The sequence below is a fragment of the Fringilla coelebs genome (genome assembly GCF_963513975.1).
Source record: "Fringilla coelebs genome assembly, chromosome: 24".
In the NCBI taxonomy this organism is placed as follows: domain Eukaryota; kingdom Metazoa; phylum Chordata; class Aves; order Passeriformes; family Fringillidae; genus Fringilla; species Fringilla coelebs.
The window spans coordinates 5378776-5403891 of record NC_140050.1 but is presented as its reverse complement, the minus strand read 5'-3'; the positions used below and the strand labels follow the sequence as shown (position 1 = coordinate 5403891).

General features: G+C 51.6%; 1 protein-coding gene across 1 annotated transcript in view; it reads right to left on the bottom strand.

The window, feature by feature from the left end:
* The window catches only part of STK11 (serine/threonine kinase 11), a 31976-nt gene extending 8264 nt beyond the window's left edge, over window positions 1–23712 (bottom strand). The window contains exons 1-7 of the mRNA XM_084220980.1: window positions 22080–23712; window positions 16933–17016; window positions 13618–13707; window positions 12720–12852; window positions 12125–12261; window positions 11546–11673; window positions 5016–5073 (exon numbers count right to left, since the gene is read on the bottom strand). Coding sequence (XP_084077106.1) covers window positions 5016–5073; window positions 11546–11673; window positions 12125–12261; window positions 12720–12852; window positions 13618–13707; window positions 16933–17016; window positions 22080–22369 — 920 coding nt within the window. The 5' untranslated portion in view covers window positions 22370–23712. The remainder of the gene's footprint in view (window positions 1–5015; window positions 5074–11545; window positions 11674–12124; window positions 12262–12719; window positions 12853–13617; window positions 13708–16932; window positions 17017–22079) is intronic.
* Between the last annotated feature and the right edge of the window lie 1404 nt (window positions 23713–25116).

The following is a 25116-nucleotide window of genomic DNA, read 5'->3' as shown; positions in this document are numbered from 1 at the left end:
ATTTCCTGGCAAGGATTTTCCAGCAGGGACAGACATTTTACTTTCTGTGCTGGTGCTGGAGGTTGTCACTGAAGCTCTTCAGCTGAGGACCACTGGCTTTTGGAACACCCTCATCTGCTTCAGGAAGCCACTGCCTGAGCCAGAGAGCAGCACCTCCTGGTCAGTGATGGCCATGAGATAAAGCCTCTCCTCACCCCTGCCCTCACAACAACCCCAAACATGGGCTGGGTCAGAGCCCTGCTGATGAGTGCCCTGTTCCACCAGTTATTCCCAGTTTCAGGGATGTTTTCTGAACCAACTGCACTGGCACACACAGAGTTACCTAGTGCTTGTGGCAGCTGCTTTAACCTTGAGGGGGAAGAAAAGATTTTGGATCTCAGAAGCACCCCTTGTGCAGAACATCCCTCTGCAAGAGACAGATTCCTCTCTGCTCTATGTTTCAAAGGGCTGGGAGTGGCTTAGAAATGCTTCAGAGTGAAGGCAGCAGTAGTAAGGGATTATTTCTTCCTATTCCACAAGCTCACTGAGGAGCCTGCAAAGCTCAGAACCCCCAGCCAGCAGCAGCACAAGTGTTAATTGTGATCCTGCTAGGCAGAAGTGGCCAGACAGCTGCTGTCAGCCACAGGCAGATAAGACACCAAGGGTCAAGGACTGAAGGAAAAGAGGAATCTGGGTTGCCCAGTGCTTAATGAGCCCATTTGGTTTGCAGCTCCCAGGCTCAGATCTCCCATCACAAGTCCTCCCTCTGCTCTTTTCAAGTCCTGGTATAAGCAAGGTTAAAATAAGAATCTTGTAAGCACAGCTGCAGCTTTCCAACACTCCCAGCTATTCACTTCCCATTTGGGTCACAAACATTGCAGTTGGCTTGGTTTGCACAGGGATGGTTTTCTCTGAGAGCAGATGCCAAGCTGCAGATCCCTGCCCTGCCAGCCAGGGTCAGGATGAGCAATTCTCCACCTCCTGTGATGCCATGTAAGGGCCTCGAGCTCCCTGGAAGGTCACTGTCACCACAAGCAGCAATGAACAGGGTTCCAGTTTAGCTCAGTTCCCTCACAGGCAATTGTGGAAGGCACACAGTGTCCCAGGGAAAGGCAACACACACACAGAGCAGCGTTCCTGCAATCATTGCTCCAGCTCCTGCAGGATCAAGAGATGTCCAAGCTCTTCAGTCAGGTTCAGAACAAACAAAAGTATGAAAGCAGCAGCTCCTCCCAGCTGGTGGTAGGACCAAAGGTAGCAGGGATGGCTCAGACTCCTGCAAGAAGTTCTGGAGATTCAGTCCTTTAACACACCATGTTACAAAACTGATTTGCAGAAGGTGGGTAAAAGAAGGAAAGATCCCTTCCATGTGCTGCCAGAGGGCAGGAAAATTGAGCCAGGTGCCTCAGGAAGGAAGAGGAATGCTTCTTTGTGTCCTGCTGAGGGGAGATCACTGCCTGGCACTACAGAGAAGGGAAAGCCCACAAGTGCACAGGCAGCAGGAGAGGCTCAGAGAAGCCTCTCTCCCTCCCTCAAACACAGCCCAGGAGCACAGTCAGCCCCTGCAAAGGAGCCTTCAGCAGCACCACACAGATTTCCAAGGGGTTTGGCACCCAGGTTTAAACAGCACAGCAACCCAGAGCCACACTGCAAAGCCCACAGGAGCTGGGGAAGGCAGCACAGCAGGTCCAGGAGGGCAGGAGGAGACCCCAGCCTGCAGGTTAATTTGCACCTCCACTAACAAAAAGTGGAAGTGCCTCCCCTCTCGTGCTCTGAACTCCTGCAATCGAATCTGCGCCTGAACAAATTAAGTGTGACACTTGTAGAGAGGGAAGGGAAGATGGTTGCCTTGGAAACAAGGGACAGAGGTAGAATTCTGCATCCACTTCATCACTTTAAGTGCTGCAGCAGGTCAGTGAATTAGTAACAAAATGCAGTGTGTGAGCAGGAAGTCCTTCAGCAAAAGCCCAGGGCAGAGGGGAGGTGGTGGATAATCCATAGGGAGGAGGTTGGAACTCTTGGGCTCCTGGCAGCTTTTCCTCCCTGCCCTACAATCCCCATCCCAGGAGCACCAAATATTCATAGAGTTGAGCTATGAGCACTGGTTTTCCACTGAAGATCATTCCACTCAGATCCTTCCAGGGAAAGCAGGTTTTCAGGCTCTTCCACTGCTACTTCAGGGGTTGGTTTCTGGCAGTTCCTAAATTCTGAGATGACAGGCTGGGAGAAGTTGAACTCATTTCCATTTCCAGCTCCAGGTCTGCTCTGCACAGACTGGGTTGAACAAAGCAGCATTTTGCTTTGTCCCACTCCACTAAAAGTGCAGAGACAGGAGTTTGATGCAGTTCAGCTGCAGAAGTGAGGAGGGAGGAAAGCAGCTGGCAGGGATGAAACTCAGCAGACTCTTCCTCCAGCATTCCTCTGCTGCTGCAGGGCAAAAGCATTTGGAATAGCTGACAGGAATGATGGGAGGAATGGCTGGATTACCATTGCTGGGCTGCCTGGATGCCTTCCCTGCCTCCTGCAGCTCTGCTCCCTATGGAACAGCACTCTGTGCTCCCTTGGTGCTTCCTCAGTGCCCCTGATCCCACTGCAAGAGCCTTCACACTTTATGGAAGGGAAGTGGGGAAGGATGGACCCTGAGCCCCAACTCTGTGGCTGCAGGACACTCACACAAGCTCTGTGATGCTTCCCTTGGGATCACCCTTCCCACAGGGCAGGGGAGCACTGCCTCTCTTCCCACCATCCTGACTCCAGCCTGGTCCAGCAGCCTGAGTGCAAAAGCACTGCCTGGGGCCCAGGGGCTGTTCCTGCTGCTTTCAGAGCACTTTGATGATCCTGACTGTCCATATGAGTGAGTCCCCAGGAACAGCAGCTCAAAGACATAAAAGGAGACTTCCAGCAGCATAGAAAGGCACGGGGTGATTCTGGTTTGAGATGGGATCCATCCCAGCAGGGCAGGCTGAGGAAGTTGCTTGATGTTTTTCTGGTTTAGTTCCTGTCCTTAGCACATGTTTTTTGTGGGGAGGAGTGTAGAGAAACCCACAGTCATTAATGATTTATTCACCCCAATGCATGAAATCTAAGGGTTCTAGAAATCAAATGTCTTCTTACTGAAGTGCTTTCCCAAACCCCTCTGCCAATCCCTGAATGGCTGCCTGCTGTCCTGACTGCTGTGTTCCATTTACAAAGAAAAAAAAAAAAAACAGGGTCAGGTTAAGCATCAGGGCTAAGCTGCTATTTAAAGAAAAGGCAGGAGAACCAAGCTCTGGATTCTTTAGCACAAAAAGAAGCTAGACAGACACATCCAAGGCCCAGGCCACAAGCTCTGCTGTGCTTGATGTAATTACTAGATGCCACAGCAGGAGGAAGGAGGCAATTACCAATAGGGGAGAAAAGCCTGTTAAGAAGCACTGGCTAAGCTCACACAAAACTACTAAGAGCCTAAGCCTTGGAAATGCTCCTGGGTTTGCAGGTAGAGCCTTTCCTCAGCCCCTCTTGGTGCTGTGGGATGAAAAGTCTCAGCACAGCAGCTGAGGAGCTCAGAGGCTGCCCCATGCCAGAGGTGTGCTCCAGTTTCTTTGGCTTTCTAACTACAGGCAGCATCTCTGGAGACCCCTCTGTGCTTCCAGCCACAAAAAATCACTGCCACGTGGGAGGAGGGCAAAATGGAGTATCTGGAATTGGGGAACCAGCTCAATCACCTGGCAGTGACCCATGAGGGCCTAGGGCAGCTCCTGAGCTCAGGGGTGGCCACTGCAGCCACAGGAAGAGAAGTGCTTTTAGTGCTTTTCTCAACACCTACTGATGACTCCACAGACTTAATTCCTGCTTCTTTGCAGTGCTTCCTGACAAAGCATGGCAAGCTGATGTCCTCTGGTCATGGCCACTGGTACTGGGAGGCACATGCAGGGAAAGGCAGCCTTGAATGGAAGATGCCTGTGCCCAGAGCCCCTGAAATAACCCAAGCATGGGGCTTGGCTACTACAAAAGAGTCGTCCTTACAATTAATTAACCACCTGGGAAGCTCCATAAACCCTGTCCCCCCTAGCTCTGCTTGCACCCTGGTCCCTCCAATCCCTGTTGGAGCTGGTCCCATTCCCTCCCTGTGGAACCCCAGGGCACTTCAGGCCTCTCAGGTTCTGGCTGTGGCTCCTTGGGCACCTCCCAGGGACCATCTGAAAGCAGATGGCATTTCCAAAGACACAAGAGGAAAGCAGGGCTGCTCCTGCAGCATGGAGTGGGCTCAGCACCACCCTGGATCACATCCTTGCTTTTACAGCTCCCAAAAGGATCAGGGCAGGCTCATGGGCCAAGCAGCTGCAGTCCAGAGGCAGCTCTGCCTGTCCTCAGAAGCACTTCCCATTCCAAGAGGAGATAAGCTAATGCAGCCTCCGCAGTGAAGCAGCCTCATGATGCTTTTTGTTCTTGTACTTTTATCCGCCCAGGAAATCTCTGCTCAGAGCCTGCCTGTTCAAACAGATCCTTAAAAAAACTCTCAGTGATAACGGGGCATTTCCCCCCCTGACTATGGCATGGAAAATGGGGGAGGATATGGGGGAGGGAGGACTGTGATATTAAAGAGAAAGAAAAAAAAAAATTTCCTATTGTCCTGGAACGCTTTTCCACATGCTGACTCCATATGGAGCAAATACCAGGGGATATTTCTGTCCCCAGACTGGCCAGAACTAACACACATCACTGAACAGTCCTACTGTAATAACACAGCCTTCAGGACCTCCTGTTCTGCTCCATTAGTATTTGCTGGCCTCTGGAAAAAATTATCCAGAACCCTTAATTATCCAGAAGCAGGCACACCACAAACAGACTTCCAACATATTCCTTATTTACTGGTTAGCAATTCCAGTGCTTCACCGGATGCTCTAATAGCAGGAAAAAAGCCAAGTGGAGGTTGCCAGAGCCCCAGCAGAGCTGGAGGAAGGAGATCTAGTGACTTCCATGTGTCTGCTGTCAAAAGGAAACAGAAAGTGAGAGCAGGAGCACAGGTACAGGAGGAGCAGGAAGAGAACACTCACTTGTGCTGCCTTATCTGCTGTATTGAGAACCTCTTGGCTGGGTCGTATTCAAGCATCCCTGAAAAGAAGAAAAAAGTCCAGGTGTGATCACAGACACTTTCAGCTGAGTCAAAGGCAGGAAGCACAAAGCTCTGCTCTTCCCTTCCCAACAGCCATGCTGTGTCCAGTCCTGGCAGCTCCAGGCAGGATTTGCTCCAGCAGCCACAGGAAACTCAGCATAAAATCCCAATCCCACTGCTGACCTGTTCCAGGCTGTTCCTCAGCTTCCCACCTGCAAGTGCAGCCCATCCCTCCCTCTCAGGGAAGGGACTGAGGCTTGTCCAGCCCTCAATCACAGCCCCAAGAAACTCTCCAATCAAGATTTTGCATTTCAGAGTTAATTCCATTGAACCTCCTCCGTGGAAGAGCCAAAGCCCCAGGCACAGCATATGTCCACTTGCTCAGTGTCCCAAATCCTCTGCTCTAGTGGAATTCTGTTCTGAGGTGCAGCAGGGGAGAACCGACCATAAAAAAAGTCATCCTGCTGCCCATCCCTGTGCCCTGGCCAGGAGTTGGATTTCTGGGATCATCTGCTGAGGTAGCTGGGGGTGGTGGGTGGTGAGCAGAGCAGGGACAGGAAAAGCAGCTCATCCCTATTCCCTCTGGGAGAAAGGGAGGTGGATTCCTTAAACAGTCTCCTGGGATGCCCACTCTGCTCCACTGCCTTTCAAAAGCTTCACAACTCAACAGAAGGGAAGGAGAAAATTTTGCCATATTCTTCAGAAATGAGGCAATGGAACCCTGAGAGTTTCATCCAGCAGCCTCCAAGATATTCTCCAATGAAGGTTCCAGGAATATATTCACCTCCTGAACATTAACAAAGCCTCATGGCTAAACACTACAGGGAGTTTTGACTTTACTGGATGATCTCCTGTTGCTCCTGAAGCACCTGCACTGTGAAGTCTTGAACAGGTTGCATGAAGAATGAGGGTTTGGAGATGAGTTGGAACAGGAGGAACCCATCACCAGCAACCAGAAAAGTCTGGGAAGCAGCACTCACTGTCAAACAGGAATTCAGGAAGTCAGGACAGGAGCAGAGAGTGCAGAGTGCTGGGGTGAGCCAGGACAAGGACACATTGAGAGCAAGGGTGGAGGATATCTGGGTGGACACCTGGGAAGTGAGGGCTGGAAAGACACATCCTAGTACAAGTAGGGAGCTGCAAGGCCCTTGGAGGTGAGAACCTACAATTCAAAGGTCATGGAAGAGATAAATCACCACAGCACATGTGATACCAAAAACTGCTCCAGAGCATCTTCCCTGTCAGTCTGTTCATATCACATCAGATCAGGACTCGGGAAAAGAGGGGGGACAGTAGAGTGGGGAAAGACTGAGGTTATTTCACCCCCAGAACCCAAAATACACTTTGTCCTGGCAATTTGGGAAGGTTTATCCATGCTAGTGACAGCATTAAGAGCTTTAAGGAAGATGGGATCACTACTGATCCACATGACATCACATGAAGTAAGTTAAAGCAATCCAGGAAGAGCTCTCCAGGTCACAGGGCAGGTTCCTGGCTCAAGGCACTGGAGTCCTCAGAGCCCAATTCCTCAGAGTTTTGGATTGTTTGGACTGGGTTTTGAAGGTCTCTGAGGATGGAAACTCTACAACACCCCCCCACCACCACCACCCCTAAGTGCAACCTGTTCCAGAGCTCAACCCTGGCAGCAAAGGAGTTTTCTCACGTTCAGATGGAATTTCTCCTCACATTACAGAAAAAGAAAGAAGTTCAGAGGAAAAAAAAACCATCCCACACCTAATTAAAGAACCTATTAATAAGATGATCAGACAGTTTCACAGCTGAGCTTCCCAAATGAGTTGGCTTTTTTTTTTTTTTCTTTTTAAGAAATAGGGCTGCAAAGAACTCTCACATGAAGATTAGGGGACAAGTATTGGTCGGGTTCTCTTATTCATGTCATAAGAAACAGGAAGTCAGGACACCACCCACTCCCCCCACTGATTTATTTAAAAACCACACTTCAAGGTGTTTTTGAAATTTAAGGCATTTACCAGATGAAACCAGTACAAGCAGGAGAAGAAGTTTAAGGTCAATGATTAAAAGAGCAGTAGTCACAAACAACCATGGCACAGGGAGCTGTTGCTCTGAAGCCATTAAAAAGGCAGAAAGAAAATAATCGAGCGAAAGGAATTTTTACTTCAATGAAAAATGACCACATTTGGGGTAAGATTTGAAAGAAAATGGAAAGTGTCCTCACTGAAAATGTACATTCATACATTCAGCTCTGAGTCACTCGTGGCAGCTCCGTGGCTCAAGTCCTGCACTGAAGAGAGGCTTCAGCAAGACAAAACATCATGTTCTATTCACCAGGCAAGTCATCCTGGAGCGCCTGCCCGCAGCAGCCGCCGCTCGCGGCCATTTAGGGTAAAGACTTCCCTGGAGTTTATCTGTGAGCAGGGATGGGACAGGCTGTGCCAGGGAATGCTTCAGGAGGCCCAACTCTAAGCTCTGCTCCCCAGTATTCCCAGAGGATTTGCTGTGTGCACAGAATCACTGAGTGCAACCTGTCACCCAGAGCAGAGGGCTGAGTGTCACGTCCAGGTGTTCTTTGGAGACCTCCAGGGCTGGGGGCTCCAAACCTCACTGGACAGCCCCTTCCAGTATCTGACAACCCTTTCCATGAGGAAATTATTCCTACAATATCAAGTCCCCTCATTGAGAATTACCAGGTATTAAACTGGTAAGAACAGGCAGCACACAGTCATGCCCAGACAGGGGTATCGTGTCCTCTCAGCACATCAACAGTTTCAAAACCCTTTCAAATCACATCAAGTGACAACCCAGAAACTGGAGATCATGGATCTGGCCCTGAGCTCCTCACAACCCCCTGTCCCTACACTCAGTGATCCTGGACAGGCACAGCTCCAGAATTCCTGGAGGTCAGAACACAGGACAGTCTCAGGTGTGGGACTGGAGAAGCAGGAAGAAATCCAACAGCAAGATTAACAAACTCAACCTGGATTCCACTTCAGTCTCCAACTTGGATCAATATTTAACAACCACTGTAAAAGCAGTGTGAGGCCAATTTGTAAATGAGGCAGGACCTTCTCCTTCTCCCTGTACTCAGCTGGCTGTTCTGGTCACAAACTCCCTCTGCAGGCAAATCTTGAGCCTGTGATCTAGGCCAGGCCTCTGGAAGGGCACAGACAGCCCTGGGGACCTCTGCCATAGCAGAATTAAAGCATCCCACTGTCACCAGGATGCATCCTCTCACTGTCCCAGCAAGGGAAGGTCATGCAAGTGAGAAAACAAACTGCTGAGGATTCCAACCACCATGTCCCAGGCCTCAGGGCCTGGAAATCAATCCAGTTGCTGATTAATGCAGAGCTGCAGCCTCAGAGCTTCCTCTTCCAGTAAAAGTCTATTAGCCCAGGAGGAGGAAAGCTGACCTTGTGCATTTTTCTGGTCCAGAAGCAAAGTGCACAGGAGTTGATAAGCCATGGGCAGATGCTGCCAGAAGAACCCTAAGCCTATTTATAAACCCTTCTACTCTGACACATCTCTCCTGACTGCACACACAAAACAGCACCAGCCCTTCTTCCTCCCATCTCTGAAGAGTACAAATAAAGCTTCATCCCTGATTAGGGAGACAAAATGAGGAGCAGCATCCCAACTAATCTGGAGGATATACTGTCATGAGAGTCTCTTTACAAGCTAAATACCACTGAAGCTTTAAGTCCTCTAAACTCTGCTGTTCTGGAAAAAGGGAACAAAGATAAGAACAAGCTCAAGGGGAAGAAAAAGTAAAGACACAGTACAAAAGTAGTCAACAGAAGAATAAAAAAACCTTACAAAGTGTGTTTGTGTTTGCTTCATAGCCTGGCTGTGGTGCCTGTGGTCAGCACAGCCCTGGCAGACAGAGGAAATGAGCACTTTGCTGCACTGAATTCTGCCTCACTCAAACCCAGACCAGGCACTCACAGCCCTGTGAGGGCTTTTAGAGCCTTTCAAATCAACACAAAGATGAGACAAAAGCACCAGAGCGACAGAGCTGAGCTGGGGGTGTCTGTGCTGCTCACACAAACACAGCCACCTACAGTATCTGATCCACAGGCAATGGATTCAGCTCCAGCCTGCTGCAGGAGGAGCAGGCACCGACCAGGAAATGCAGATGTTCTGGAGGAAAAGCAGGAACTAAATAAAGCATCCAGGTTTGTCACCATAGCTACACGGTGCCACGGCTGCACAGCTCAGCCCTGGGCTCCAGCAGATGCTGGGGAGCTGCTCAGGCCTCCAGAGCAGGCAGAGCTGGGGCAACCCCACCTCAAAATTCATCCCCCTCGAGGCCACCTGGCATGCTGACCACTGGAAAATGTGTCTCACACCAAGCAAGGGGAATATCAGAAGGTTATGCCAGCTTTTGCAATGTTGCAGCTTGTACACAGTAAGATGAGGGATGGAAGACTGTTCTCAGGTGGGAGAGAGGACAGGAAAAGGGATCCTTAGGGCTTCCCACTGCCCTGAAAGAAAGGGGTCTGGCCACTTCCTCCCAGGCAAGCTCCTCCCTTGCCAAACCCACTCGACTCCCACCTCTGTGGTGCACAAGCACAGAAGGGATGCAGACAAACAAACTGACAGCAGTGAGGATGCAGGAGGAGACTCAGGCTGTAAGAGATGGACAAAGGGCACCAGATTCAAGGCTCTGCCATGTAAAATCAGGCAGAGGGAAGAGAAGGTAATTCTGGCTCCAGATCTCACGCAGGGGTGGGAAGAGAACTAGGAGGGGAGTTATTGTGCTAATGAAGCACAAGATTTTAAGCTGTCAATATCCTCAGCAGAGAAAAAGAGAAAACAGCCACACTCCTTTTCCCTGGGGGAAGCACTAAGTGCAGCTGAGAGGCTGATCACAAACCTCCAAGGAGTTCTGCTGGATGCTTCAGGAGAACTGCTGCCGGACCAACAGGACTGCAGGATTTGCTCCATTTGGGCAATTCCCAGCTCATTTGGAGTCATCAATCACAAGCCAAATGCCACACGGAGCTCAGGCCACTGTTCCCTGGGGCTGGCAGGTACAATGTGGAGCACATCAGGCCACGAGCAGCCGCTGTGTCGGGCTCAGCCGGATCCCGGCCGTGCCGAGCGCCATTGGAAGCGCTGCCTTATGTAACGCCTTCGGAAAGCTGCTAAAGCTGGCTAATGCTTTTGGAAACACATGGAAATAACTGATTTCATCATTGGCGTGGAGCCAGGGAAGCTAAAATAACCTCTGAGGGGGGCTGCGGGGGTCTGGCAGCTCCTTGGTGCTGAGGGGCCGGGGGAGCCCCGGCGGCAGCAGCGGAAGAGCTCGGACTGACAGCACCACCTGCCGCCAGCACGGCCGGCACCGAGCCAGGAACCCAGGAACCGGGGCCCTGCACCGAGCCCCGGGGCCCTGCACCGAGCAAGGAACCGGGGCCCTGCACTGAGCCCAGGACCCTGCACTCAGCCCCGGGACCCGCGCCCAGCCCCGGGGGGAGCCTGCGCCCAGCCTGGCCCTACAGAGCTGACACGTTCCCAGCAGAGAAGCACTCAGTGCCCCCCAGCCCCTCACCAACCCCACAGAGCGCAAGGAGGAGGAAAACCAATGTGAAACAAGACAAACATCCCACATCTGAGGGCTGATTGCTCACAAAGAGCTGAAGAGAAAGGAGAGGATGAGCCTGTGTTGAGGGCTGGGGAGCACAGCTGCAGCTGGCTGTTCTGCTGGAAGGGAGGCACTGGGAATGCTGGTCAGGCTCTCCCACAGGCTGGAATGACATCCCAGCTCCTGCCAAAGAGGCTCATCAGGCTGCCTCCTATGCACAGCACAACTGCTGCCCTACCTGACCACTCAGCTTCCACAGGTAGACACTCTTCAGCACTAAACATCAAGCTGCTGCTATAAGTGATGGGAATTTAAAAAAAAACCAAACCAAAAAAACCCACAACTTTCTCCCCAGAAAGTACCACTCTCCTGGTCCTCATGGTCCTATCCCAGCCCTGCTGTGAAACTGGGCATCTGTCACTGCTCCAATATCCTGCAGCTCTGAATTTGGGGGGAAGGAAACAAATGGGACTTGAGACAAGTCCAGAGGTGAGGCTGATGAGGAGGGACGGCAGACCCAAGCACTCAGTGTGTGACATGAGGGAAAGCCTGGACACAGCATCAGAGTACTCTCACTGCCCAAACCTGCATCAATGCTATTATGCCATTTTAAATTTAACCTCCTGTGGGCCTTGTCTTCAGATGTAAAAGCTTCTCAGAGCACAGGAAGCAATGCAAGAACCAAATCTACACAGCAGTGGCTGCGAGCTGTGCAGGGCATTAGTGGATTTCAGGAAAACACCAGTGCTGGAGATCTGCCAGAGTCTTGTAAGGCTATAAGTATAACCTCCCTGACTAAAAGGATCCCATATCCCCACAAGACACTTGGAAGGAAGCTCTGGCACTGTGCAAGCTGAGGAGTTGTTGCATCTATAAATGTTACCCTTTTGGAACCAGATGGGAAGACTCACCTCTCAGTAAGTCTGAGAGTGGAGGACCACAATCCTCTGGAATTGTGTAGTCGCCTTTCCCGATGTTTTCAAATAATTTATAGATATTATCCCCTTCAAAAGGGTACAGACCCGTTGTGATGTTGTATCTGTGAAGGCAGAAGGAGAAGCAGGATGAGAAGCAGTCCACAGGTACTCAGCTCTTACCTGACTACATAAGCCAAAAGCAGCCAAGGGTAAATCAAAAAGGAATATTGGGCAGTATGTGCAAAACCTCTTTAAGTTTAGCCTGTCTTCATCACAGTCTGGGACAGCAAAAACTTAAAAATAAATACTGGAGATACTTGTGGTTTCTGTTACTGCCCTGGCTGTGCCTCTGGGAGCTGAGCAACAGCTGCAGAGCCACTCATGGAGAGCAAAGATCCCCTTGTGCAGAATTACAGGTACTTTGGGGAGCATAAACCCACCCACAGGAATGAGCAGCACCCCCCTCTCAGCTCCCCCCACCACACAGGAGCAGTGGTGTCAGATCTGGGCCAGGACCGAGCTATCTGAGGGTGTCATTAGCTGTGAAGTTCCTGGGGGCTCCTGGGCACTCACAGTGTCACCCCTGCAGACCAGATGTCGACTTTAAAGCCTGAAAAGGTGTCAAGGCCATTGGCAATTTCTGGGGGCTGGAATGCTGGCGACCCTTGGCTCGTCCTGCACGTGTCGTCCTCCGCAAACGGATGCAATGCCTGAGGCAGGAGAGACCAAACAGTGTCAGGCTTCCAAGGAAAACAAACTGTGACTCTTGGAAAAGTTCCACCTGGGAAACAAAAGGGGAAAACTTCTCTACTGAACATCTACAGATGATAAGCTCACGCCACCACAGCAGCCACGCACCACAGTGACAAATCTTGCACCTCTCCTACCTCAGACAGTCTCCATATAAAAAGAAGGATAAGGTTATGCAGCTTATCCCCATTTCCCCCCACTTTTGGGCTCATCCAAGATTGACATCTTCCTTCTCTGTGTTCCCTGAGCAGAGGTTTCATGCTGTTACCAAAAGAAGTGCTTTGCCAATTGCAATAAATATTCAGAGTCACTCAGAGCACTCAGAACAAAAGCCTAAATGCACAATAAATCAATGACACCACAGAGGTGACCTCAATCTAGAATGTCCCATTCTGACTTTGCTGTGCTTCTCACATACCTCTGCTACTCCTAAATCAGATATTTTTAGTGTCCCATTGGTTGTTAGCAGGAGGTTCCCCGGTTTTATATCCTTGTGGACAATCCCTTGGCTGTGCAAGTATTCTAAGCCATCTATAAGCTGACAAAAGTACCTGCAGAGAGAGGGAGAGGGGAAAAAAATCAAACACTTTTTAGCCAGTAGAAAAGAGCTTTTTGCTGTGGTCAGAGACTCTGGGTCATCATCATAACCCACACGCAGCCTGGCAGTTGTAGAGCCAAGTGTTTCATCTCATAATATCCAGAAATAATATTAATGTGCCTGAATTTTACTTAGGCTGTCTGTAATCTCAGAGATCTCTTAAACTAAAATAACAATATGACCATAAAATTATGTAGTTGCCACAGATTTGCTGCTCTGCCCTGATTTGATCCTGACAATGTTTTTGTATCTATTCCCAGAATTCTCAGGTTTCTTTTCTTGAGGAGTAAAAAGGGGATCCAGCTTATCTCAGCTAACTACCCCAGCTACCAGATCATGCTGGATATTGCCAATCTCTAATCCATCCCAAGGCCTTTAAAGTCTTTGCTGATGCTGAACTGTGGCTCGACCTCTATTCAGGCAGGAGATTCCCCCCTCACACCCCCTGGCAAGGCAAGAGCACAGGGACCGGGGGGGGGGCTGTTGGGCAACTCAGGAAGTAAAACAAAAATAACAGAAAAATCAATAGAAGGATGGTTTTCTTCCCAGAATCTAAGGGCAATCCCTGCTAGCCACTTCAAGAGCTTTTAACTTTTTTGCATGGGTATAAAATATGAAATTACTGCACAAAGCCAGGTTTGCTTTCAAACACAGTCTGAGCAGAGCAGAACATGCTCTCCACTTGAGAGAACACAGTGGGGAGAGGGACAGAACTTACCCGTGAGCCTGAAACACTGGAAACCTCTTTTCTGGGACACTGTCCAGCATTTCCTGCATCCCACACACACAGTACTCCATCACCATATACGTGAGGGCAGAGTTAAGGAAGCTCCAGGGTTAACACTCCTCAGTGTTAAACATTCCTCAGATGGGCAGCAGCCTCATCCCAGAAGGAATGGCTGCACTTCCCAAATACTGAGGGAATGTTCCTCCAGCTCCCACAGGACAGGAAAATCCTTCTACCAAATGAGCACCTGCAGCTCCGTGACCAGACCTGGAACAGGATGGGAACTCCACAGAAAATAAGCTGGAGATCTCACAGGCATGACAGAGAACAGGGAAATACCTTGAAGTGGGAACAGAAAGTTGGGAACTCCCTGTCAGAAGAGCTGCAGCTCATTCCTCCTGTGCCCTGGGTGTTCTGTAGCTGAGATGAAAGTGAGTTCCCACCACCTTCCCCAAAATTGGTTATTCCTCATTCCCTGTCCCAAACAACCTGGTTGTGTGCTCTATGGAACAGCTGCTGCTTACCCCCAGCTCCACAGGAGTATTCCAGTAGCAGGAAAAAGGATCCTCGGAGAGCTGAGAAGCTTTGTGAAACCACATGGATAAAAACAGTTACAACAGAATGCCAAGAGCTGCTGGCACTCTGCAGCATTTGTTCCCTTGCAGCATATTCCAGTTTTTATCTCTGTAAGCTTTAATGCTGGGGCCAAAAACATGGTAACCAGAATGCCTGATGTTGTAGTTGTCTGTTTCCTCTTCTCCCTGGGCTTTTGAAGGCAAAGTCTGGCTTGGAGGAGCCTGGGAGAACAGACCCTGGGACACTGGGGAGTGTCCTGACAGAGCAGAGGCTGCCAGGGCTCCCCTGCAATCCTGAGCATGGTCAGTTATTCCTCCAGGCATTGCCTTCTTAACCTAGACCCAAAATAAGTTACTTTTGCCCCAAGAAGCCACCTGAGGTAGAAGAGGCAGAAGGGAGACTCCTGCCTGCTGTGGGATCTGGGCTGAAGACTCTGCTGCCCCTTTCCAGCATGTTCCATCTAGCAGCTCCAAACACTGAAAACTCATTAAATTCCTGCTCCATTCCCCATGAGCTGCTCTTTAGAGAGACCCCAAAATACTCTAAATATACTCTAAACCAGAATTTATGATGGGCATGAAGACTCTCAGTAAATCAATAAAAGCAAGAACAGAAGAGACAGCTCCCAAAATTCATTCCTACCCTTTCTTACTCTGGAAGAAATCTCTGAACTACTTCTATCAGAGTGATTTGGAATACATCAACTCTCCCACTGTCAGGAGAATAACAATGATGGCAGATAATCCAGACCAGCTCCTGGGGAGCAAAGAGGCTCAAGGACAGCCTGGCTGGGTGTCATTAACATCCAGGCTGCTCCTTACCCCTCCCTGGTCACTGATCCACTTCAGGTTGATCCATCAGATTAGAGAACAGACTTCCAGGATGGAGCAGATCTGTCACAGGTGCCCCAAGCTCTCAGTTCTCCTCCTCAAGGGTTTCTGCTCCCACACTCAGCTCTACACACTGGTAATGGGATCCCTGGGATGCTGCTCATGGAACTGGGCTCATTTTCTGCCTGAATGAGCTCTCCATTCACCACTAACTCTGCACTCCCAGCCACAGCAGGCCAGCAAACAGCCCTTAAATACTAAAAGTCATTGATATTTTTAATCCAGTAGCCACAGCTTTCCCTTTCCCACAGAAAATCACAGAAGGTTTTTATTAGGTGAGTTGCTCAAATGCTGTCTTAACCTCAAGGGAGCCTACAAGAAAGATGGAGAAGGATTTCTTAGAAGAGCACACAGTGACAGGACATGGGGAAATTGCTTCATACTGACAGAAAGGGGGGTAAGATGGTAGATTAGGGAAAAAGTCTTCCCTGTGAGGGTGCTGAGGCCCTGACACAGGTTTCCCTGAGAAGCTGTGGCTGCCCCTGCATCCCTGGAAGTGTCCTAGGCCAGGCTGGAAGGAGCTTGGAGCCCCTGGGACAGTGGAAGGTGTCCTTGCCCATGGCAGCAGGTGGAATGGGATGAGCTTTAATGTCCTTTTTTAACCCAAGCCATTCTGTGACTCTGTGATGAACAGCTGAAGCCTGCAGAGCACTTCCACCAGCAACAAAACACTCAGGTGGGAACAGAATCCTTCCTTCCACAGCCTCAATTTCCAATCCCACAGTGACTGTTCTGGAAATGAGGATTTTTCTATTTAATCACCAGTGGGAAAGTTGACATCTCCCCCTAAATCCCAACTCTGCCTCCTGCAAGGAACCAACACAGCCCTGTGCATGACTAAAGGCCCTGCCCCAAGGGCAGCCTCAGGGAAAAAGTCCCTTTTCTGCTGGATCTGATCCCAAACTTATTCCCCATGTGGCTGCTCAAGATCTGCTCTATCACAGCCCAGGACATGCAGCATAGGCAGTGCCAGTCAGGAGCTGGGGAAGGGCCTAAACAAAATCATGGATGCATTCCTGCTCCAAGTTCTAGTGAAACCAAATTTCCCCAGTTATTGCCAGAATCAGCACAGGGAGGAACAAACTTTGTGAGAGTGTAGAAGCAGATAAAGATAAAAATAACAAAGTCAACCTGTCCTTGCAAGGGAAAAGCACTGAAAACCAACTCTGGACCAGCACTGCTCAGAAAGTCCAGCAAGGAGCATCCTTGGAGAGATCCCATTTCCCAGTGATGGTTTTGTGTTGTCATCACCTGGTACCAACACACGATGTCTCTCTCGGGCTCCTTTTCCCCCTGCTGCCTCCTCCCTTCTACCTAATTAAACAGATCTCTCTATCAATAATTGACTTGCAGTCCCCTCACTCTGTCGAGGCCACAGCACAAGCAGAAGTTGTCACACTCTTTTATCCTAATGATCTGGTGGCAGAGTGTTTGATCTAATTAATGTACACAATTAAATTACTCCTTTTCTGAAGTACTGTAATAAGAAAACAGTAGTTAGAAAACACTGTCAAAAATAAAAGGATCAATTTATAACATATGCTACAAGGGATCAGCCCCAGGAACTTCCACACTTGTTCCAGGCAAAGTGCTCTCAGTGTGGCAGAGTCACACAAAATCCAGCAAAGTGGGGATAAAATTGCCTTGATCAGCATCTGTGTGAATTTGTGTTTGTGTGGGAAGTCTGCCAGGTGGGCAGGATGGTTATCAGCAGCAAAAGCAATTTAGCTGCAAAACTTTTAAGCTTAAGAAACATCCAAAAGAGCTTTCCCAAAAGCAGAACTACAGCAGAGAACAGTGGCAGTTCAAACCTGATCAACAGCCCTGTGCAAAAGGATATATTTTCTGCTTCTCCTCGTTGTACAACACATCCACCAGCTGGATGACGTTTTTGTGCCGTAATCTCCGCAGGAGCTGGATCTCCCTACAGGAAGGGACAAAGAAAAAGTTGCATTTTAAAAGATAATTCCCAACTCCATTTCTTCCAAAATTTCACCCAAACTTAATTTGACTCAATGGCTCAGAGACCTGAAGTGAATCCTGTGTTGGTGGGGAATAAATAAGGTAAAACAGTGAGGAGCCACCTTCCCTTGGCTTGGGGAACAGTCCCTTGAATGCCACCTGTTCTGATCTTTGGCTCCAGGGATTTTATACCAGCCCAAACCACAGTTTAGTCTCTTTTGCATTAAACTCATCCTGCAAAATCCCACTGGATGCCAGCTGTGGAGAAACAGGCAGAGCAGGACAGTCAGGTCAGGGTGGTTCTGTTGGTGCCTGGCAGTGCACATCCTGCTTTTCACTTTGTTCTGCTGCTGCTCCATCCTGGGCTGTGCTGAGCTCCCAAATTTTCCTTCCCAGCTCCCTTCCAGAATGATTTGGCGAGTGCTTTAAGCAGTGTGGTCACACTTCATCAGCTCAGCCTCTGGGAAGCAGCATTACAAGGAATTCTGAGCACAGCTTTGGAAGTGAGAACCCCTGCCCAAAGCCAGCTCAGAGCCCCTCACGGGCACAATTAGCAGCTCCAGTAATTAGCTGAGGCCAGCACAAAGGCTGAGCAACAACCAGAGAAGCTCCTTGGAAAGGGCTTCTCTGATGCAGGAGTGCAAGGAGAATCCTTACTGATCTTTTAAGGATGCCTGAGCAGTATGAATTATTTCACTACCAAAATTAAGGCCAGAGACTCTTTTCTCAGCTCTGCATTTAGAAAAAGCCACCAAGAGCTGAGCAGAGACCCAGGATACCACAGCAAAACTCCCAAGTATTGTGTGGACATGGCAGACAAGTCTAATTATAGGAATGACCAAAGGGCTGAAGTGGATTAAATTAGCACAAGGAACAGCAGCCAGTGTCAGTGTGGAGCTGAGGAGATCCTGCAGCATGAAGGGAGAGGGCTGAGGGCTCCAACCAGGGCTGCCAGAGTGGAGCAAACACACTCAAACACAACTGCTTTAAGGCCCAAATGTTGGGAACACATTTTAAATCCTGATCCCAACAGCTCATTCCCTGTAATACAGCTCGGAAGCACAAACACTAATTTCTCCCACCTTCAACAGACGAATAAATATCTCATATTTCTGTAATGATTTCCCCTCCCAGGAGGACTTTGAGAACCAATCCAAAATGCCAGAGCAGTGCCCCCACCCCTGGGGCAGAGGCCAAGCCACCCTTTTCCCAGAGGAAAGATTACTTCTATTTTTAGCCCCTCTTTCACTCTGGAATGCCTGAGGAGCAGGGACAGCCAGCCCAGTCACCTCCAATCTCATCTCCCTTTGCAAACCCCTCAAGTAGGGGAACATAGGTCTCACCTCCTCAGAACAGGCCTGAATTTGATTTTTTTTTTCCTTCCAAAACTACCAACAAAACCCCACCAACGCCTACTGCAAGTGGCCAAGGCCTGCTTCCAAGTACAACCTCCTTGGAAGGAGACAAGGGGGGAAAAGACCTAACTCGAGCTCTGTCAGATCCATTAAGCTCATCCTGGTGGATTAAGACTTATCCCCTGCAAGGTACCTGCTCTGGCAAATAACAGGGGGTGTTTGTTGCTGCTCAGAACTGTAAATAGCAAAGCTGCCCCCTTGCTCCATGTGCCACAGCATTTTGGAACATGCCAAGAGCAGCCTGGAAAGCAGACCCTCTTTCCTGGATATCCAGCATTCTTCCTACAGCTTGTTCCCAGCCATTCCTGCCTAAACAAAACCCAGCAACACAGCCAAAAGATTCATTGCCTTCCTTTGGTTCACAGGGTTCTTCCTACAACATCCTGAAAGCTTAGGAAGTGCAGCACCTGATCCAGGATTGTGTGAGCCCAAGGGCTGCAGGTGCCAGGAAGATTTCAGTGTCACTTTTTCCCTTTTCTAGTCCCAAGGGTCCATCCACATCCTGCTCCTGCAGGGATGTCTGGCATTCCAAGTTCTATATCCATCACAACCGGGGCTCTTCCATGGAGAACAGGTGCCAGCATTTCACCTCTCAACTCAAGCAAACATCCAGCTCAGCAGAGGAAGTCCTTGGGCCACACAGCTCCAAGGGGAACACGTCTCTGAGGAGGAGGGATCAGCCCATTCCCACCTGAGCTCACACCTCCAGGGCTTCCAGCAAGTCCTTCCCCAGCAGAGCTGTCCCTGTTTGGAGGTTCCAGCTTGGGACTTACAGACCCCAGGAACTGTCACAGCACGGCCCCATAACCCAGGTTAACCCTCCAAGGAATTCCAAGGAGCACAAATTCCAACCAGAGCAATTGCTGAGGTGGTAAGTACAGCACAGGGCACTTGGGATCCCACAGAGCCCCAAACACTTAATTAACGTGTCAGGCTATTAGCACACGGTGTTATTAAACCTCTGCTGCTGCAGCCACAGGCTGCCAGGTTTTCCTGCCTCTTTTTGGCAAACCCACTAAACTCCTTTTTTTTTTTTTGCAGGGATGAGATTCTGCAGTGTCTGCCTGGCTGAGCCACCTCCACCTGCTCTAAAGAGAAATGAAGATTCTCCCAATAGATTTAAGGAAACTGTGTCTTACAAGTTTAAGCCCTCAACATCCTCTCCAGGACTCAGAGAGTCCTTCAGGACTCATTTTCCTGGGGCAGAAGTGGAGTATTTGGGGGTAGAGAAAAATAATTTGATTTGATATAAGTCCCAAACACATTTTAGTTGTAATTTCTGGGTCTCCAGAACACCAGGAGACAGGGCTGGGGCAGAGATGAGGCTGTGGCCTGATATATCAGCAAAGAGTGACCCAAGGTTGGCATTAAGCTCCTATTTCCAGCCCAATATCTCCAGGGGTCCAAGGCCCAGCTCAGACCTGTATGATCCTCCACAGCTCATTACTGCACTCTCATTAGTCCCTGTGTGTTACTGCTTGTGGAATTACCCAAGGGCCACTGTCTAGGAACCGTTTTCCAGGGAATTCCTTGGATGACAATTCCATTCCTGTGCTATCAGCACAGCTGAAGCAGTGCTGAGGTGCCCTGTGAGGGGGCAGAGGCAGGAGCCCACCACAGTAACTCAATCACCTCTGCCCAACAACCCAAGCCCCACGAGCAGCTTTTCCCTGTGTGGTAGGAAGCACTGGAAACCACTTCAGTGATCAGATTCCAAGAGAGAAAGCAGAACCCAACGGTGTGACCCAGCCCACAAACTGATTTCCTGCTGTTCCGTGCACAGGAGCAGTTTTTGGGCATAAACTCCTCAAAGCTGCCCAAAGTGAGATTCCAGTGCAATCTGGCCATGCTGACATTAAAATCCTGTGTCAAGTGTCCTGTCCAGCACTACCTGGAGACCCCACAGCACTTTGTTCTTCCCACACTGAGGACTCAGACACCTGGCTTTGGTCACATACCTCACACTCCGAGCAGACACAGCTTTCACTCTCTCTCACAGCAGTGCTGAAGGGTTCTGATAAGTTCAGAGTGCCAGGGGACCAGGGAACCACAAAATACAACAGTCTGCCTTAAAATTCCCCACTGAAGCAGCAGATAAAGCACATGGATAGGTGGGCAGAGGGAGAAGGATGAGGGAACAGAAATAGGAACTTGAACTAAAGTAAACCCAGGGGTACAAGGCAAGACCTAAAATCTGCCTTGGTGTTTTGGAGCAGGTGGGGCTGAGCCAGGAAACGTCCACAGAAAGTCCCTTTTAATAACTCCCTTAATGACCCATCTGATACTCACAGCCCCATTCTGGGTGTGAATAAAACTTCCATGGAGTTCACCTCAGGACACAGGAGCATTCCCATGCCTCTGAGAGCAGGGAACTCTCCTGATGTGGGCAAGCTCTTTTTACCTAATTTACATTGAAAGCTTCCCTAAGGAGGAAACTATCTCCAGGTTCCCCAGTGGCAGCTCTGGATGTGCCCGTGGAGGGACCCAGGGACGGGGCACTCAGCCTCCACCAGAAAAACAAGAAACATTTTATTACACATTAACCAAGTTTGCTTGATCCTGAACCTGAGCCAGGAAGGGAAAGACAGGGAGGTCCCAGCCTTGGGATGTGACTGTTCCACAGCCAAGGCTGTCAAGAAAGTTTGGAAGGCAAAGTGAGGAGAGAGCTCCCTGACAGCAGTCTTGGGACAGGATGTGAAATATCCCACAGCTAAAGCGGGAAATCAAACTGAGGGACAGACACAGGACCTCTGCAGGTCAGGGCACATCCACAGCAGAACACCACAAGCGTTTCCTCGACCTCTCAGAGCTCTCCCTCCCAGCCTAGATAAACCCTCATGGGTTGTTTGGGCTGCAGAGGCTCCTGCAGGGCTGATAACAGCTCCTGGCAGGGCTGGGACGCAGCCGCTGCGAGGTCCAGGGAAGGGAAAGTTCCCACACCAGCCCCACGGATCCAGCCCCTCCTGGGGTTCACTTCCTGAGGGTTTTGGGCCCTGAGTAACCAGGTGTGGCAGAGGCACAGAGAGCTGACAACCCTTGGCCCCATTTTACAGCCACAGAAATCAGCTGGGGAGAGCCTTGAGTTAACTCCCAAGGACCTTAGAAATGAAGCCAAAGAAAAAAACCCAAAACTTCCTGTGCCCATGGGGTGCTCCATATATTGGATCCTGTTCCAGCCACCTTCCACATGGGTGGGAGGAGGAATTGCCACCACAGAGAGCTCCAGGGCCTTTGGAACACCTGGGCAGATACAGGAATAACCCTGTGAGGACACCAGGTGTGTTTGTAAGGTCTCACCTCGCCCAGGCGCTGCTGGCTGGGAAAGGTGAGAGGGCACAGAGGAATTGCTTTAAGAAACAATATTTTATCCATTCAATGACATCAAAGTAGTGTATTCCAGACTGTCCCAGCCCTTGGGAACCTGTCCCTTCCCTGTGCCCAGCCTCACTGAGAGCACTGGCTGCTGTTCAAAGGGAAGAGATTCCTAAATACCTGTGGATTAGGAAGCACTTCCACAGCAGAGCCACGCTGTCAGCTAAAACAACACAGGAGCTCAGCTGCTAAACAAGAACCAAGTTCACCCATCCAGCTCCCAGACCTCTTTACTCACTTTTTCACGTTGGCCTCCCCGTTGGGGATCCGGCGCAGCTTCTTCTTCTTCAGGATCTTCACAGCTCTCCTGCACAGGGTCTCTGAGTCCAGCATCTCCTTGACTTTGCCGTAGGAGCCCTCTCCCAGCAGGTCTCCCATGAGGTACTTGCCGATGAGCTTGGCCCGTTTGCGCCGGGGCTGGTAAATGACCTCGGTGGAGTCGATGCGGTGGATGAACGTGTCCATGCCCACCGACATCAGCTCGCTCTCTGCAAACATTCCCAGCTGCTGGGGCTCCTGCAGATCCATCCTGGATTAAGTTCCTTAACCTGTTTTTTTCCTTAAGCGCTCAAGGGCTTTAATCCTGTTTGTTAGTTTCCAACACTCCCTTTTACTCCTTCTCGGGAAAAAAATATCCAGAAGATTGTACAAACATGAATAATAAAAAAAAAAAAACCAACCAAAAAAAAAAAAAAGAAGAAAAAAAAAAGAAAAAAGAAAACCAAACCTAAGAGCTGCTTCCAGGTCAGTTGGATGCCAAAAGATCCCGGCCTGGCTCCAGAACGTCTTTGAGAAAGAACATAAATCTGTGACAGGACAAACTCAGTTTGGGACTCGCGTTGCTTCCGACCCGGTCCCGCTACCGGGGGCTCTTCCCAGTCAACTGGCCTTGACTGGGCCCAGTTTGATCCTAAAGAGTTAGGTCATCTCCGGGCCGCTAGGCCACCCCGTGGAACCAGAGCAGCTCCCAGTCCCTCTCGTGACTTTCCATCCCTAGGAGCTCATGATTCCCAGCCGGGGTGGGAAGGTGTGCTCCCCCCGGAGCACGGGCCGCAGCGGGGGGGGGGTTCAGCCGTTGGGGAGCTGGAAGCAAGTTTCCTTGAAGGAGTTTTCCGAAACAATTCTTGCGTCTTCGCTTTCGCCTACAAAAGTTTGAGGCCTTCGGTGCCTACCGAGAGCTCCCGGGGGCATCCTTCATCCACCGGGATTCCGCCCGGCACATGATGTGTCACCACCTCTGCTCCGGGTGTCAGCGGTGCAGGACAACACAACCCACCCCGGCCCCGTCGACCCCGGGGGGGGTCAGGGAGACCCTCTGCCCCGTGCCCCAACACCCGGCTCTTCCCGGGGAACCTTCTGCCCGGTGTCACGGAGAGAGGGAGGGGGTCAGGGATGCCCACCTGGCCCGGACGGTCCCTCCCGCACCTCCCACAGGTGTCACCGGGGCTGGCGGCAGGGTACAGCGGGAGAGCAGAGAGGGTGACAGGGGACAGGACACTTTCAGTGCGACAAAATCAGCGCCGGAGCCGGGACGGGACGGGACGGACTCCCGGGGGGGGGTTCGGTGACCTCCAGGCCCTTCCCGGCCCGGGCCGGGGCCTTCCCCGCAGGCAGCTCCGGCCGCTGCCGCTGGCCCGAACGGTGAACTGGGGGAGGGGGGGCGGGCGGCCGAGTCCCCCCTCCCCGCCGCCAGGCGGGGGAGCCGGGCTGGGCCCCGGCGCCGCGCTCCGCCCCGCCGAGCCGCCGCCTCCCGCGTCCCCCCAAGTTCAGGGGCCGCCCCTCGACCGCTGCCCCCTGGCGCTCTCCCGGCCCCGGTCCCGTTCCTTGTCCCGATCGCGCCGCCCCGTTACCGCCCGCCCCGCCGCGCGCGCGCCGCCGACGCCGCTGCCGCCATCTTGTCCCCGCCCGCCCCCGCCGTTCTGTCCCCCCCCCCGCCCCGCTCCGCTCCTCGCGCCGCCCCGGCGCGCTCTCCCATTGGCCACGCCGTGGACCCCGGCCCCGAGCGCTCGAATGCTGATTGGCCACGGCTGCACCACGTCGGGTGCCGGTTGGTTCGTTACTAACGTCCGCCCCATCCAACCCGGCCGGCAGCGGGGCTATATAATAGGTTAACTGAGCTGCCCGTCATCTCTATGGGCGGGGTTTGAGGTGCAATTTAGATGTGATAGTTCATAGGTGATGTCCGTCGCGACTGGGGGCGGGGCTGACGGCGGCAACGCGCTACGATTGGCTGCGATAGCTGTCAATCGCCGCTCGGAGGCGGGGCGGTGGGAGGTGAAGGGCGGAGGGCAAAGGGCGCGCGGGAGTCATGGAGACGGGACCGACACGGAACCGGCCCTGCCCCGGCGGGGAGCGGCCCTGCCCTGTCCTGCCACCCTCACGGTCCGCCTGCCGCGCTTGGGCCGCTCTGCAGCCGCTTCGGGTTTGGGGTGAACCCACTCCCCCCCCCCGCGGTGTCCCCCAGCCCGCACGGTTCCGCTCGGTTCCGCCTGCGCCTCGTCCCATCCTGCTCAGCCAAGCAACTGCGAGAGCATCCCCAAAAGAACCGGCCCCGGCTCCAGCGGCCCGGCCAGACCCCGGCACGGCCCGGGGGAACGGGCTCCTCCCTGCGCCGCCTCCCCCTCACGGCCCCGGGCCCGGCAGAGCCGCTTCTCCTGCGGGCATCCTCCGGTGCCTCCTAAGGGTTGGGCTGCGCACGCTGCTTTCCCCCGCAGGGCCGTTCAAGGGTCTCCTCCCGGTTTCACCGGGGATGTCCAGCCCGGGGAGTTGCGGTATGACAGCTCCGGGCTCTGCCGTGCCTGCTCCCGCCGGGAACACCGGGAACCGGTGCTGGTACATGGGGTTTGTGCAGTGTCAGCTCAGGGGAACCGCGATGCCCCTGCGGTTTTGAGCCTCCCGCTGTGCCGGAGGCTCAGACCCTTCGGCGAAAGGGATGGAGCCAGACTCAGCTGGGATTGCAGCATGGAGCGCCAGCTCCGAGAGCTGAGCAGCTCATTTGAGGCAGAGCAGGATGAATCCATAAGTTCTCCCTTTCCATGAGAACTGCTGGCACTGCATGGATTCCAAAGCACAGTGGGAGAGCCCTGAGCCCGTTTTGGGGGGCTCAAGCAGGGTCAGGGCCCCCTGGGTCCCCAAAGGGTCAGAGCACTGCAATGCTCCAATTTGTTCAAGGAATTTGGTTTGTTCAAGGAATTTGGTTTGTTTGAGGAATTTGAGCCTGTGAAGGTTTGGGAGGAGGTTCCAAGGGCTCCGTAGAGGGGGTGCAGAGGAGGGGG